The following is a 16701-nucleotide window of genomic DNA, read 5'->3' on the forward strand; positions in this document are numbered from 1 at the left end:
TTTATCTTGCCAGAGATGGGGAGCCACTGAAGAATTTTGGGCAGGGAGATAGTGCGAAACGGGTAAATGGGAAGAAGTGGGAGAATGAAGCTGCTGGGATTCCTGAGAGCGAAAAAGAGCCCTTGCTGGCTAACGGCCACGCCCACCTTCCTTCCTTCAGTCTTTCAAATAGTTACCGAGGACCTGCCAAGGACCAGGCAGAATTCCAGGAGCTGGAAGTCAGGCAGTGAACAGGACTGGAAAGGTCTCTGTTCTCATGGAAGAGAATGATAATAGATAAACAAGTAACCAAGCAAGCAAGTATCAGATTAGTGATTCTTGGAAAATTAAATCAGGTGATAAAAAGAGTCCCTGAGGCACTGTTCCTCCTCCCCGCCCCTCCCCCCCGAATATTCACCGAGCCTTCTCTAGATCTAACTTTGGTTTCCCAAGGAGGCTTTGCTCCTAGAAAAATCTCTAGGGTAAATAATTAACTCAGCTCTCTGGGTGCTTCCAATAAGCCTTGCCTGCGTGGGAATAGTCAAAGCTAAGTCTTCCCCAGGGCCTGGTCAGTTTGTAATCCTTGCTTTGGGCGGGACCCCCGATTCCGCTGCTAGTGTCAAGGTAAGGCTAGGGGAAGGTCACAGCAATCTTGACACCTTTCCTGATCGTTGTTCCCATGGCAATGTATGACGTCCCCTCTCAGCAACCCTCCTCCTTTATATATATATATATATATATATATATTTTTTTTTTTTTTTTTTTAGAAGAGAAACATTTGATAGCATGGTCGAAATCGTGTATTCCTCTCCTCTGAAAGGTGCAAAGTTTGAAAACACACCCGCCTCTTCTGGCAGGAGCGCCCCCATCCCCCGCCTGGGCCTCGCGACGGGGGTGGGTGGGAGGGGGCTGGTCGGGGAATCCCCGCAGCCGCGGTCCCCAGGGCCCGAGCCGGAGGCTGGCTGGTCACCACTAGGGCTTTAAGTGTATCAGAGCTCCTCAGCGCCAAAGGGATGTGCGCCAAGAACAAAAAAGCAAACGTTGTTGTTGTATGTAGCCGAAGAGATTAGGGACTGAGAAAGCGGATTTCCCAGTGTGCCCCATGGTCTTCCCCGAGTTCGACACATTTACTCACCGCGAAGGCTTTTTGTTTTTTGTTTTTTTTTAATGAAAACTTTCAGAGACACAGGGAAGTTCTGTCTCTAGTTTTAGGGAAATCTAGTGAAAGCCCCAGGAGGGCCTTTCTGATTTTGCCAGCTTCTCTGGACTGTTTGAAAGTCATAGTTCACCCTCTGGGGACTTTAGCAGTCAGTGATGACTAAATTAGGGCCCCTGCTCCGGAGGAGTTTTTAATTCTGGTTGAGAGGAGAAGAGGCTAATGAAAATCTTCTCTTTCTTCTTCTTCTTCTTCTCCTCCTTCTTCTCTCTTTGGTTTCTTTCTTTCTTTCTTTTTTTAAAGCAGTTTACACCTTAGGGGCTTTCACATTCCTAATGCCATTAAAATGATACACTCAGAGCCAAAAGGAAATTTAGAGATTACCTGGGGGTTGAGGGGGAGAAGCAAATACCTGACATATACTCAGCCACTTCCTATGCTCCTGCCCAAGGTAGACATTGCTAATCGACCATTCATTATTTAACACTTATTTATTGGACATCCTACATGTTCCACAGGTTATGTCAGGAATACAGCAGGAAACCATACAGACTTGTTTGCTACCCGTATGGACCTCCAAGGGAGAGAGAGACATTAAACAAATAATTACATGCATGAAGAGTGTTTTTAAAAGGCAGAGTGTGAGGGCAAACAAGGGCATCACATATCTGGAGGTAACCTGGGGGTGGAGTGGGGTCAGGAAAGGCCTCCCTGAGGAAGTGATGTTTAAGCTGAGGTCTAGAGGATAAGGAAACTGAGTCTCTCAGAGAGTGGAAAAAGAAGCATTACATGCTGTTTATGGAAGACGACATGGGTCACACTGCATGTTCCATGGCTAAATGAGAGGGTATGGATACTAAATGGGGGGTAGTTGTCTAGAGAGAACCAGAGGTTGGTCTAGCCAGGCCTTGGAAGAAAAAGCGGAGAGGGCTGGAAGGTCAGATTGAGCAAAGGTCTGATTTATTGTTTATCCACTCCCTTCCTAGGGTATTATGCCCTCACCGGCTATTAAAAAAAAAAAAAAAGCTTTATAAATTATTGGCTATCTACTAAGTAGTGGCAATTCTCATGAATTCTCACATCTTCCTTGTGAGATAAGTATTATTTTTCCAGTTTTACAGATTAAAAAAAAGAGAGAGAGAAAAAAAAAGCTTGGGAGGACTAGAGACACTTGCTAAAATTGGCCATCAAGCAGGCAACAGAACTAAGATTTGAGCAACTGCACTTTCCACAACTCCTCACTGTCCTAAAATCTCCAAACCCGGGCTTGCTCTAAAAGCAATCAAATAAAACTTGGAAAGCGACAGAAGAGCTTTAATTCCAAAATATTACCGGGGGAAAGGGTGGGCAGAGATGCCCCAGGTGACTGAACTTCAAGCAGCAGAGGAGCGTGCGGAAGAAACCGAGTCGCGGCAGAGTGTGTGGGGGGGGAGGGGGGGGGAAGCGGGCAGTGAGAAGTGACCCGGCGGGCGTCCCTGGGCTCCTCCAGGACCGCGCGGCGGGGAGGTGCCCTGCTCTAACCACTACGCGGCCCGGCCCGGTTAATCATTTCCTGACCTTCCTTCCCCCTTTCGCCCTGCCCGCAGGATTGCCACATCAGCCTCCCCCCTCTCCCTGCTCGCCTCCTGGCCCTCCAGCTCCTTCGCCGGGTTTTACAAGAAGCCCCAACTTGGAGGCAATATTTGTAATAGCCCCGGACGTCCTCAAGGCCGTTCCCCAGAGAGATCGAAGGCTAGCTAGGGGGTAATGCCGGCCCAAGCGGCCAATTGAGGCTTGCCCTGTCCCCTTTTCCATAAAGAGGTCAAAGAGCCGGGGATCCAGGCCCGCACGGATTAACCAATTACAAACTCAGTTTCCCTCAGGCCAAAAAGAGCACGGTAACAGCAGCCTGCAGAGTGGTGCGAGGTTTAAATGAGATACTGTGTGTAAAGTGCCCGGCTAGAAGACGATAGGGGGTGTTTAACACGTTAGATCCCTTCCCTTTTTATCACCTGGTAACTGGGACCTCGCGCTCAGCAAACCCAGGTTACATCTATCTCACTTGAACCTCCACTGGTGAGTGAAGTCTCAAAGTCCAACCACGTGCTCCAGGTAACGCAGATGGGGAGTCACGGTGACAAGATCTGATCCCAGGTTCGTGGGCGCCCCCGCGGGCCCAGCCACACAGTACGCAGGTGGCTGGCTAAAGGCCACGTGTTCAGGACCTAGAACTGGGTCAGTATCGCACCTGTCGCAGGGAGCGTAACACTAAATCGGGACTACTCTGGGACCGACGCAGCCGGCTGGGCCACCGGAGCCAGTAACTTAATCTCTCTGAGCTTGTGTTTCCGTGTGTAAAATGGGACCTATAGTGCCTGTCTGCCCGAGTGGTTTTTATTTGCTTCTTCACACTTTCCTGAGTGGCTAGATTTTCTACCACAGTGTCGTCAGACCACCACCACACCACGCGCAGGATCAGTCTTCTCTGAGAGCACTCGTTCCTCCGCGGTAAACGCAGCGGACCTGCCCGGCGTGCCGGGGCTTGGCGCCCCACCCTTACCCGTGCGGAGGGGTGGGAGAAGCCGTGGCCGCCCCGTGCGGCAGAGTTGGGAAGTCACTCGCGAACGCAGCCTGAATCTCAGGGCCACCCGCCCGCACGCTCCGGGACCCCACCCGGCGGGAGTGGGCGGGGCGGGGCCGGGTCTGGGGGCGGGGCGGGGCAGGGCCGGCCTGGGAAGACGGAAGCCTTCAGCCTAGGAGTGGCGGTAGAACCCGGATCCCGGAATTCCACGTTCTTCGGAGCGGGGCTTCTGGAGACGGCGGGTGGGAAAACCCGGCGCCCGGAAGCCTTTGCTTTCTTTGACGCAAGGGCTCGGGACGCAGCCGCCGTCGGCCGAGCGCCCGGCGAGGAGCGACCCCAGACGGAGCCTTCGGAGCCCCTCCGCCCTCACGTCTCCAGGTCCCTGAGCCTCGGTCTTCCTCGCCGCCCTACTCGTGGCCATGGAGTGTCCGCACCTCAGCTCCAGCGTCTGCATCGCTCCGGACTCAGCCAAGTTCCCCAACGGCTCCCCGTCGTCCTGGTGTTGCAGCGGTGAGTGCGGCCCCGGGGCGGCCCTGCCGCGCACCCGAGGCCCCGGCCTCGCCGGGCCTGCCGTCTAGGGGCCGCGGGCGGCCGGCGCGTGGACCCGGAAAGGGGTGAGGGCGAGCCGGGCCCGGCGGCTGGGGAGGGGTACGCGGTGAGGCGGGCTCGGGCGGGCGCGGCGGGTGGAGCGGCGGCGGCTCCTTTGTTTCCCGCGGCCCGACGGCCCGGCCGGCTGAGGAGAGGCCCGAGAGGGGCGGGAGCCCGCGGGGGCCACGAGCGCGTGGGGGCAGCGGCGGGCGGGGAGCCCGGCCGGCAGCTCGCCCCCCCGCCCCGCCCTGCTGGGGGGCTGTGCTCACCCGTGTTGCGGGGTCCGGGGCTGTGGGGGCGGGTGTCCGGCCCCCCCCCCCGATGCTGCCGCACGTGTGGCGGGGCCCGGGTTGCGTCCCTTCTCCAGCGCACGAGAAAAGCGCCGCTCTCCGGGCGCAGCTTTGTCTGGGCTGCGGGACGCGCTGGGGCCCTTCGCCGCTTCCTCGGCCCCGCTTCCTTTCGTTTCCCTTCGCTTCCCGGCAGGCTCGGGCAACTCGATCCACGCCAGGTGGGAATCCTCAGCCGCGAGAGGCGCTCGGAATTCGGAACTCGGGCGGCGGAGGTCGGAGTCTTTCATCAGCCAGGGAGGGTGAAGTTTGAAAACAGGCTACGGGCTAAAAAGCTCAGGAGGCTGAGCCAGCCGCTGGTTTGGAGGGGCGGCTCGAGTTGCTGTTCAGATCTTCTGGGTTGTCTGAAATTGGGTTAGGATTCCCAAGTTCATGTGCTGTAAAACAGGTATTAGGTTTATGTAATGCTTTTGCGTTACTTCAGCATCTTAACTCCATCTGCCGGGCTCTTTGGAAGCCCCAGTGCCCTCTTATTGTCTGCTCCAGCGACTTAGGATCGCACCAGCCACACTGCTTTGATTACTTCCTGGTAGGGCCCTGGTGCCGCCGCTAGAGTCTTTGTTTATTAGCTTTGATATGATCAGTGGTAGCTTGGGGTGTAGTGTAAAATTCGAATTGTGCTTTTTTAAAAATCTTAAGTTCATTTGAAGAAATAAAGGAAAAAGTGTGTGACATTTTTCATTGTGATTTGGAGCTGGGAAGATAGTTTGGAGAATGCCTTAACACTTTTGACAGGTTATTTCTTAAATGGTGATTATGTCCTTGGAGAAAAACATAGGCAACGCCACAAAGAAAAAAGTACTCTAGGGTAAGGAATAGAAATAACTGCAGTTTCTTGGAGCTCTCAGAGGTTTGATGCTTTGCATGACTTTGTAAAGTCAAATTATCTTTTTCTGCATGAAGCCTTTAAAGATTAACTGGTTAATTGGTTTTACAGTGCAGTATTGCAATTTTTTTATGAGAGTACAGGAACTTGTACAAATTAGCTCTCACCTAAGAATTTATCTTCCACAGTGAATGTTGAGTATGGAAAAACAAATAAGGTGTATCAAATTGCTTTACAAATTGATTGGGGGTGCATTAGCTGTAATTGTAGCTATTGCTGTGGTGCTAAAACTGTAACTTTTAATTTTTTTCCCCAAGAGATTTGAAAAGAAATGACCAAAGTAAACACTAGGAAAAGCATATCTCATGAGGAACGATGCTCTTGCTCATCTGTAGTAAACTTCAGGGATACTAAGTGGACAGCACACTTCCGGCTTTTTCTAGGTAAACTCACATCAAATTTAAAGATGGCCTCACTGGGCACAGGCATCTACAAAACGAAAAGAGTTTATGCAAGTGGCGCGTATCCTGTTGTGAGTCAGTCTTGCCTTTGTCAGTCAGGGAGTCCACTTGACTGTGGAAAAGAGTGCAGAAAATTGAGTATCTCTTGAGGAACTTAAGGTAAAATGGAGCATAACTAAGAGACTTGTGCTGATAGCAAGAACAAACCAGTGTGTCTAGCTGTAAAGATGGGGTCATTTCTCTCCCAGGAGAAGGATGGCGTCTTGATGCATCTTACAACAAAGTTTGTCTCTGACATTGCTTTACTAGGGTGGCTAGTCACGTGCTTGGATTTGTAGAACCGATAAAGCTAGTTTTACAACTTTGTGGTTTTTTTTCTTCTGTCCATATTTTGTGAATTGAGCCCATTTCATCTGGGCCTCCCGTTTTAACCTCTTGGCATCCATTCACTGATAGAATCTCTTATTGTATTGAGCTTGATCTTGTTCTTGCCTGCCTGTTCCAGTGATTAAATGATTAGTAAATTTGTGAATCCTTAACTAATTCATCATCTTGGAGTAATATGTATTCTGGTATCTATTCCCTAACACTCTTGAATTTCTTTTCTTTCTTTCCTTTTTTTTTTTTTTTTTTTTTGAGTAGTGGACCAAAAGGGTAGCCATTGTGTTAAATAATGCTGTGACCGGGTATTGAGTCTGATTACATTCTTATTAAGGAGGAAAAAAAAAATCCCTGTTTTGGCACTGGGACAATAAAAGTAATGCCCTTGCCTTGTTTTCTTTGGGAGCCTGCAATTACACCACAGTGAAACAGCCTTAAGGCAGCCAAGCAAATTGCAAAAGGCCAACATCCTAGGCTCTCCTGGCTAGCAATACATCCTTGGACAAGTAGTTCTTTTGCTTTTGAGCGTCAGTTTCATTATGTCATCTGTAAAAAAGGGTAATACTTCACATTTACTTCACAGGTTGCTGCTAGGATGAACAAAGTAATTTTTTGTGAAAATGTTGGGAAACTCCTGTACACTGTGGAAGTAATAGGTGGTATCACAGGCCAGAACATCTTTATAAATAGGACTCCACATACTTAAATATCTAAAGCCCCTTAACTAGGGCCTAGGACAGACTGGCTTTATGCCGGAATTATGCTTTGCAAGGAGATATATTACTCAACAAGATTAGGGGGTGTAAGAAGTAATTATACTTCACCATTGACTTGAGCTTCTTATCTGTGGAAGGCATTGTGTGTTAGGTTATGTAATTGTGTATTGCAGTGGTTCTCAAACTTTTTGTTCTCAGGATCCCTTTATACTTAAAAATTATTGAGAGGGCGCCTGGGTGGCTCAGTTGGTTGGGCGACTGCCTTCAGCTCAGGTCATGATCCTGGAATCCCGGGATCGAGTCCCACATTGGGCTCCCTGCTCAGCAGGGGGTCTGCTTCTCAGTCTGACCCTCTTCCCTCTCATGCTCTCTGTCTCTCATTCTCTCTCTCAAATAAATAAATAAAATCTTTAAAAAAAAATAAAATAAAAAAAATAAAAATTATTGAGAACTCAGCCTTTGTATGGCTTGTATCTATTGATATTTGCTGTACTAGAATTAAAACAAAAATTTTAAATATATTTTATTAAATCATTTACAAATAACAGTAATCCATTACCTGTTAATAGAGATAATGGTTTATAGAAAATAACTGTACTTTTCAAAACAAATTTAATGAGGAAAGTGGCATTATTTTACATTTCTGCAGCTCTATTTGTTGTCTAGCTTAATAGAAGACAGCTGCATTTTCATATCTGCTTCTGCATTCGGTCTCTTGAGATATCACCCATCATGTAGCCTCTGGAAAACTCCACTGTGTGCTTGTGAGAGAATGAGGGTAAACAATAAAAGTAACATCTTAATATTATTCATGAAAATGGTTTGACTACACATACCCCCTGACAGGGTTTTGGAAACCACACTTGGAGAATCTGCTAGTATACATCTATAGTAACAGTGAAGGACAAGTGCTCTAATCAAAACAGCTTTAAAAAATTAGAGAAATCCTGAAGGCTAGCAACATGTATGTCTTTGCTGAGACTTACAGAGTTTTTGAAATACATTTGCTGAGAACAGGTCCAGTTCTGTTGGGGTCCAGTCATCCCGTCCTCTCAAAAAAGTTACAGTCTAATCTAGTTGGTGAGAGACAGGAAGCTAACAGGTTAGAAGATAAATCCATGTTGTGGTTTAAGGTAAATGTTGAAAATAGCAATTTCCTAATAAGGTAAAAACATTTATGTCTAATCTTTGCTAAAGGCATTCTCATTTTAAGTGAAAAAGTTTTAAATAAAAACTAGGACATTCTCTCAAGATCTTTGTTATGTGCACATACCAGATGTTATTTTCAGAAGCTGGAGACTTGGGCATTTCTTATTTTTGTGGGTAAGAGGACTGAACCAGTGGTAAAATAGAGGGGGAAAAAACATAAATTGTTTAAAACGATGCCCTAAACACCACTGTTTTAATAACTAAAGAAAGCCAAAGAATAAGCATTTGGACCTCAGGGGTTTGGGTGAAAGAGAATAGCCAGTTAAATTGGAGCTATTTTAATAGTATAGGCATGAGAACTTTCCCTGATTAATTCTTCAAAGAGCCGAGAATGCCTCTTTAATTTTCAGTAAATGGTTGCCCTCACATTATTCTACCCAGGTGAAGTAAATATAAATAAAGTAAATGTTCTGCAGTTTGGGGTGGATATTAGAGAGAACCCCACCTTTTTTTTTTTTTTGATGATCCATTCAGTAAGCTGGGGTGCTGATTATTGATCCTTGCCAGTGGAAATAAATTTGTAATTCATAGTAAAGCTTGTGATAAAGGTGAGAAATTACCTTGATCCAGTGATGGGTTATTTTGTGTCATATTTCTCTCACAACCCTCCATCTAAAGAAGACTCTTGTATGTCCAGTAGATTACATTTTCTAGATAGGATCAGTCATTTGTTCATCCTTAGGTCAAATGCATTTACTGCTTTTTGGTAGCACTGTTTGAGGTATTTATTAGGTGCTTAGCGTGTAACAAGACACTCAGTAAATACTTGCTTAATGAATGAAGGAACTTTCTTCCATTCAGATCATGGCTGGAATGGTCTTAAACTTCATGTTGAAAATAAACACAAAGTGAACTTCCCCCTAGAATGCTTTCACCAGTCTTTACGCCCAGTATTTTCCTCTGTAAGGTAAACTTTGACTGGATTATGAGCAAGTGGCCTTCTGCAATGCTACGGCAATGGAATTGAGTTCTTTTGACATTCTGTGTTTATAGATGGGTAGGTGGACATTTTAGTGTATATGTGGATGGGGCAGTTAAAAATCAGTGGACAGGTGATACTTTTTCACATTAATTCTGGAGGTTAACATTTGAATTTTATATACTTCTCTGAAGAACTTAAACTTTGTTGGTAGTATTTGGTTTTTTTTGTTTTGTTTTGTTTTTAAGTCTGGCAAAGATTTATTAGGAAGCTTATTAGGTACGGTGAATAAAAAGCCATGAACAGAAGAACTGAGATTTCCAGTTTCTGGCGTTGCGCTTACGACACTAGTTAGAAGCTAATAAACATAAAGGATGTCCCAGCGGGAATCTTACCTAAGTCCCAATCTTATCCAACCAGGATAACTCACAAACACAGAAATGATGCCCATGCTCTCCCCAGACTGCTTACCTAGGTGTTGGTAATATTTGTAAACTTAAGTCAAATGTAATTGTTTTTCTAGTTTTTCTGGCAGTGCTACCTCCCGGCCCCCAGAACTTTAAACCAGCCTCAGTAAAGTCTCTAAATAATTGGTAGTAGATGTGGAAGATCTAGAGTCTAGAATGTGCTCCATGTGTTTGTTTGAAGAGGCTGTAGTCTAGGCATTGCTGTTGTGAAGTTTCGACACATTGATCAGATGTTATTTTCTAAATGGTATTCTTAGTAGTATGCAAAGAATATCCTTCATGTCCAAAGCAGAAGAAAGGATGGGGTTGAGGGGAGAATGTGAACTCTTTGTTTCGGTTTCCCATTATTCATTTATTCTCAAAATAATTCCCTCTCATCATTACTTGCTTTTACAGGATTAGCTTTTATAACATCCTACTTTTTCCTCATTTTAATTTATGCAATTTCCTTCTTTACTGGAATTTAATAGATTCATTTTTGTATTGTTGAAACTAGATTTAGAAATACGTTTTATAGTATTTGTAGCTCAGTAAGCAGAATAGTGAGTAATTTAGTTTGTAGCTCAGCGAGTAATTTAAATTCCTGTTTTAAAATTTAATTGAGTCCCTCTTCCATCAGGGAGTAATTTATATGTACATTTCCCCCTAACTTTGTTTTTTCTTTCTTTTGGAGCTTTTCTCTCTTTCTTGAGCTATTTTATATATTTTTCCTTCTTTGAAAAAGAAAATATTTCCCTTTGATTAGTGCAGTTTCCCACCAACCTACCGCTGGGTTTTGTGTTCAACCTAGGCCTCAGAATAGAGTTGGGTAGGTAGTTTATCAGTGCTTGAAGTGGAAAATGTATACAGTTTAATGTATTTTAGTGTTTCATGTTTATTCATAGCTCCTTTAGACGTGAGAGCAACTGCATTCTGGGTGTTTTAATAGAGCTTTCCTGGACAGATGGCTTAGAAGGAAGTACTTAGATTCTCAGCAGGGACTAGTACTTTCTGGAGGGTATATTTGTCATGAAGCTTACTTGATTGACAGTTTAGAATGGTGAGACTAGCATTAATATCAGTAACAACTTGTTCATCTTACCTAGAATTTTTTTGTGCCAAGACCTTTCAAGATGCTCTGTGATTCATAATTAAGTCTGATTTGAGAATGTAGGTAAGGGTAGGTATCTTTTAGATTGAAAGGAAATTTACCTAAAACTTGTTCATTGCCATTGTATCCTGGAATCTTTGGGGGTTTCGAATGATCTTTGGCTTAGAAACTTGTATGTAGAGATCATCTTTTAACTGCTGTGAGTCTGCAGATGTTAGTATCTATAGTAATTCCAGATGTTTTCTCATCTATTAGTTTTACTGAGTAGGAGGAGAATGGAGAACAACATAAAGTAACTTCAAAGAAGTTTGCTAGCGTTTAATCCTGACTAATTTAATTAACTGCCCATCCTTGTAGTTTTTCCTGTTTTATGGATTGTGAAACTGAGACAAAGATTAAGGGAGTTGCTTAAGATGCTTGGGGGTATTAGAGATAGCCCAAAGCTTAGATTCAAATACCATTCAAACCATACTTTTAGCTTGCCTTTTAAAAAGTAGGGTCTTTATTTTGTCATCCAGTAACTTAGTGCTTAATAATTTAAAGGATTTAAAGTGTTTGGAAACATGCTTGAAATAATTCCTTTGAAGATTTTTGACATAAAATACGTTTTAAATTCCACATTTTGAAAATAATTTATTTAAAAATTCTGTATTTGATTAGTCATTCCTCTCCCTATTTATTGATTAAAGTGCAGGCAAGTTGGAACAAGATTGGTAATACAGTTGGAAGAAAACTGCTGTTTTTGAATTTAATAACTTCATTATAGTTCAGATCTAATTTTTTTGTTGGCTGAAATTCATATTACTTGAGTTCAGATATAATAAACCAGCTTTCTCAGTGCAGTTAGCTTTTGGTTATTTTTTAAATGTGCTTCTGTTCTTGAAGTTTCCCCTTCTCATTTTTTTATTTTGTTTCTAGGAGAGGACAGTCTTCTTGGAGGTATTTTCTTGTGGGATGGGGGAGGGAGGGAAATCTTAAGATACGGAATTTTGCTTTTGCTTTTGGTAGCTCAAAGGTTATTTGAATCTTTGCTTTTAGGCCAGTGTACTTTGTTGATTCCATTTAGTTATATTCTAAGATTTTCCAATTGTATTTCTTATAAAAGTTAATTATAGTCTTTAGACTACAAAGCTTAAAACAGATTTCCCTCTCTTAAGTACTGACAAGTATGTATGTGTGCTGGTTACAGATGTGTAAAATGCAGATGAGCTTAGAAAGGCAATTTCAGATTTTGAAAACTATTGTTGAAATTAAACTTGGACATTAAAAAATGAAGTTTATAGTTGTCTTAATGTTTGTGTGAACTAAGTGCTTCATGATTAATAAATGCTAGGTGAGAATTGAGTATTTGTTTTTAAAGATTTATTTATTTATTTTGAGAGAGCACGCATGCACTCAAGCAAGCTTGGAGTGGGAGGGACAGAGGGAGAGAGAGTCTTAAACAGACTTTGTGTTGCACTGAGCGGGGATCCCCACTCAGGGTTCCATCTCACGACCCTGAGATCAGGACCTGAGTGGAAACCAAGAGTGGGCGCTCAAGTGACTGAGCCACCCAGGTGCTCTTAGAGTTTATTTTTATGATGAACAGCTCATGTGTTTGAAAAGATATAACCAACTGGATTTTATCTGAAGACTTTGTATTCTGCTTTAGGATTAAATTGCTTTCAGTGGGCTATTTTCCATTTTGAGTAGACATTCAGTCCTGATATTTTTTGTTGTTCTTGTAGCTAGGTTTAAGACAGCCCTGTAGAAATCTGCTTGCCCATTTATCCTTGACCCACCCTGAAAACTCTTAATTTTATAGACTGTTCTTGTACTGTCTCATCACCAGGAAGAGCAGGCTGGTGATTAACTGTCATATTCCTGCAGGTTTAATTTAACTGCTTGTAAGATACTACACATACCGTTTTAGCCTCTTTAAATCTTTGTCCTTACTGACCATGCTCAGATTTTCTTTTTTAAATAATAGATTATTGTCCATTCCTTTGTTTTGAACGTTTGTTGTACAATAATGGGATGGTAATATTTTGACAAAAGTTTTTGAAGATTATACTGCTGTTTCAAGGAAACAATTTTTGCTATAGTATGTTTTCCTGGGAAAATTGATAGATAACATGTTAGAGAAATGCACTCATATAACATTTTTTTTAAAAAGAACTATTTAAAACTTAGAGTCTCTGGGACTAGTACTTAGGTTATTGATTGAGGATTTTTAATTTTAGTGCCACACAGTAAAATGTCCTTTGATTTAATCAAGATTAACTCTAGCTTCCACCTGAATTATTTTGAATGTTAATTGTGAGATGCATTAACTTTGGAGAAATTGCTCTGTACCAACTAAGGACTCAAGCTTCACCTTATGTGTGTGCAGTAGCTGCCAGACCTCGACATTCATGACATGAGAATTTAATTCTGAGAGCTTTATGTACTACATCAGTTTCATTTCAGTTATTTTAAGTGCTTTGTTTGTGTGTAGTCTTTTTGGAGCCTCATTTTAAAACATTTTCAGGCTTTTGTGGGGTTTTTTCTTTGAACAATTAATAGATATCTTAGGGAAAATGTGGATTTTAAATATTTTAAATATTTGTGTCTACTGGTTGTAAAAAAAACATATTCCAGCTCTTGGTTTTTGTTAAATAATTAGAACAGCTATTGGAGTTTACAGGTTCCTCTTTTCTGTAATATTTGGTATCTAGCCTGTTAAGCAGAGGTAAGTATGTGCCCAATTTATATTTTTTCTTTCCATTTCTTCATAAATAGTCACATTGACTTTAGGTGAATAAAGTTTCCCAGCACACCAGTAAATACAAGTGTGGTGTTCTCCATCCCCACTGCTTTGTGCTTTACTGCTTTCCTTTATTATATAACCAGAAAAAACTAGGAGGAGAGTTATACGATGCAGATATTAAACCTACTGTTCCCTGACTAAAGTCTTTGATAATGAGAGGTTCCTAAACCTCTTAATTATTTTATTTATTTATGGGAGGGAATGCTTCATTCATATATATATGAATCTTACATTGCATATACTTGTATTGTTTTGAAATAATAGTTGTGTGGTATTGACATTTATGACTTGATTCGTTTCTTCTGAAGATCCCGCTACTGTTTAACCATGGATTTGTTTACTCAGGCTGTTGGCAAAAGCACAGAATAGCATCAGATCTTGCTATATTAAATAAATGGAAATAGTGGATGTTAGAATTATTCTTAAGTGATTCATGGCTTTGTTTTCATTCTGCATAATCTGCTTCATAGGGGAAGCTATTTTTGAAGCAGTATAAACTCTTGATAATTTTCTGTAGTTATTTGTATCTGGTCTTCCGGAGGCAAAAGTGACCCATTTTGACTCTGATTTGGTAATCTGCTTTGGCTTTAGTAGTTTTAAGGCTCCTCCTCACTGCCCTTTCCCCTCATTCTAGTTAGGGGCACAGTTCCAGTATTTAGCTGAAGGCTGGTAGAGTAGATATAGCATAATAGCTTCATTAGGTTTTTCACCAAAGTAGGTCTGAAGAAGTCAGATTTGTGATAGAATGAATAACAGTAGGGGCGCCTGGTGGCTCAGTTGGTTAAGCGACTGCCTTCGGCTCTGGCTCCCTGCTCAGCGGGGAGCATGCTTCTCCCTCTGACTCTACCCCCTCTTGTGCTCTCTCTCTCACTCTCTCTCTCAAATAAATGAATAAAATCTTAAAAAAAAAAGAATGAATAATAAATTTATTTAGTGCCTTACTGTTTTGGGGATTATGTAGTTTCACATACATTGTTTCCATATGTTGTTTTCATTTCATGTTGAAAAGTGATTTCAGAAATTTCAAAATAGGATAAAATGCTTGAGCCAGTGAGGGGATCAGCCTTAAGGATCAGAATTTGCCTCTATGTGGGAAGTCAGCAGGACCAGATGCCCTCTCTTTTCTAGCTCTGTAGGTAACTGGATCTGTTGATAGATGACACATTTTGGCCAGTTTTGAAATTACATTCTGTAGTAAAGGACACATACCATTAGCTCTGCAAATTCCGCTTGTAGTATACAGGGAATTCAGTTTGTGCCTAGCATACCTCAAATGATAAACTGCTATTGTAAATTTTATGCCAAGTGAGAGATTAAAAAAATTTTTTTTTAAATTTTATTTGTCAGAAAGAGAGAGCACAAGCGGTGGGGGGTGGTGGAGGCAGAGGGAGTAGCAGGCTTCCCACTAAGCAAGGAGACGGATGTGGGACTCAGTCCCAGGGCCCTGGGATCATGACCTGAGCTGAAGGCAGATGCTTAACCGACTGAGCCACCCAGGCGTCCCTAAAAAAATTTTGATGCCAGTATATTAACATACAGTTTTATACTAGTTTCAGACACGCAATACAGTGATTCAGCACATATATATATTTTTTTAAGATTTTATTTATTTATTTGACAGAGAGATACACAGCGAGAGAGGGAACACAAGCAGGGGGAGTGGGAGAGGGAGAAGCAGGCTTCCTGCTGAGCAGGGAGCCCGATGTGGGACTCGATCCCAGGACCCTGGGATCATGACCTGAGCCGAAGGCAGACGCTTAACGACTGAGCCACCCAGGCGCCCGCACATATATTTTTTTTAAAGATGAAAAAAATGGCATGGGCAATTACGTCAATTGATAGGATTTTATCATTTTACCTTTTAAAGATTAATTCATGGGGTGCCTGGGTGGCTCAGTGGGTTAAGTGTCTGCCTTCGGCTAAGTCATAATCCCAGGGTCCTGGGACCCAGCCCTGCATCAGGCTCCCTGCTCAGTTGGGAGCCTGCTTCTCCCTCTTCCTACCCCTCCTACTCGTGCTCTCTCTCTCAAATAAATAAAAATCTTAAAAAAACATAAAGATTAATTCATGTTTTCAAAAAGTAATACATAGACACAGTTAAGAGATAGTATCAAAAGGTTTATTTATTTTTTTAGGATTTTCTTTCTTTCTTTCTTTTTTTCTTTCTTTCTTTTCTTTCTTTCTTTTCTTTCTTTCTTTTCTTTCTTTCTTTCTTTCTTTCTTTCTTTCTTTCTTTCTTTCTTTGACAGAGAGAGAGAGAGCACAGGCAGGGGGAAAGGCAGAGGGAGAAACAGACTCCCCACTGAGCAGGGAGCCCGATTCGAAGCTCGATCCCAGGACTCTGGGATCATGACCTGAGTTGAAGGCAGATACTTAACCGACTGAGCCACCCAGGCGCCCCAGTATCAAAAGGTTTAAAACACAGCAGCGATTTCCTACCCCTCCACCCTCAGTCTTACTGTCCATAGACAACCATGCTAAGGTCTATTTAGTTTTCTTTCTCATGCAGGTAAATACCTGTATACTTTATTTTTTAAGATTTTATTTTATTTATTTGAGAGAGAGGAAGAGGGAGCAAGAGAGGGAGCATAAGTGGGAGGGTAGGGGCAGAGGGAGAGGGAGAAGCAGATTCCCTGCTGAGCAGGGATCCCAATTCGGCGCTCCGTCCCAGGACCCTGAGATCATGACCTGAGCCAAAGGCAGATGCTTAACTGACTGAGCCACCCAGGCGCCCCAGTACCTGTATACTTCTAAGTAGTATACTGTTATTTCTTAATTTATCGCTTTTAGGCTTTATCTCTTGACATCTTGCTGTGGTAAATGAGGACATTAATGTGTTTGTACCATCCTACCTTCTGTCCCTTTTTCCATTTCTCAGTATAATTAGATTACAAGTTTTGGTTAACATGGAGATTACTTTTTCTTGAATTTTATTTTTCCTTGAGTTAATAATTGCCTTTTTATTTTTAAAATTTTTTTTAAGATTTTATTTTTGAGTACTCTCTCTACCCAGCATGGGGCTCAAACTCACAGCCTGGAGATCCACAGTCATGTGCTTTACTGACTGAGCCACTCAGGTGCCCCAATAATTGGCTTTTTAAAAAAGTTTACCTTCTACATATTTGCTCCCAGATATCCTTATAAGTCTGTCATATGTCTATGAATATTATTTTTCAAGCACTTAAGCAGGTAATCTCTTAGTACTATTTTTTGC

The 16701-nt window shown here is 42.6% G+C and overlaps 1 protein-coding gene across 3 annotated transcripts in view; it reads left to right on the forward strand.

Annotated features, from left to right (window-relative positions):
• Positions 1-3853: 3853 nt before the first annotated feature.
• The window catches only part of USP3 (ubiquitin specific peptidase 3), a 108829-nt gene continuing 95981 nt past the window's right edge, over positions 3854-16701 (forward strand). The window contains exon 1 of one of the 3 annotated variants that reach the window (XM_031031538.2): positions 3854-4205. In XM_031031538.2, the coding sequence (XP_030887398.1) occupies positions 4115-4205 (91 nt within the window). In that variant the 5' untranslated portion in view covers positions 3854-4114. Of the gene's footprint in view, positions 4206-4533; positions 4846-16701 lie in introns of those variants that run through there. The other 2 variants (XM_006736614.3, XM_081829557.1) reach the window with 2 other exon arrangements.

Source organism: Leptonychotes weddellii, chromosome 9 (genome assembly GCF_054177405.1).
Source record: "Leptonychotes weddellii isolate Sample4059 chromosome 9, ASM5417740v2, whole genome shotgun sequence".
NCBI lineage: Eukaryota > Metazoa > Chordata > Mammalia > Carnivora > Phocidae > Leptonychotes > Leptonychotes weddellii.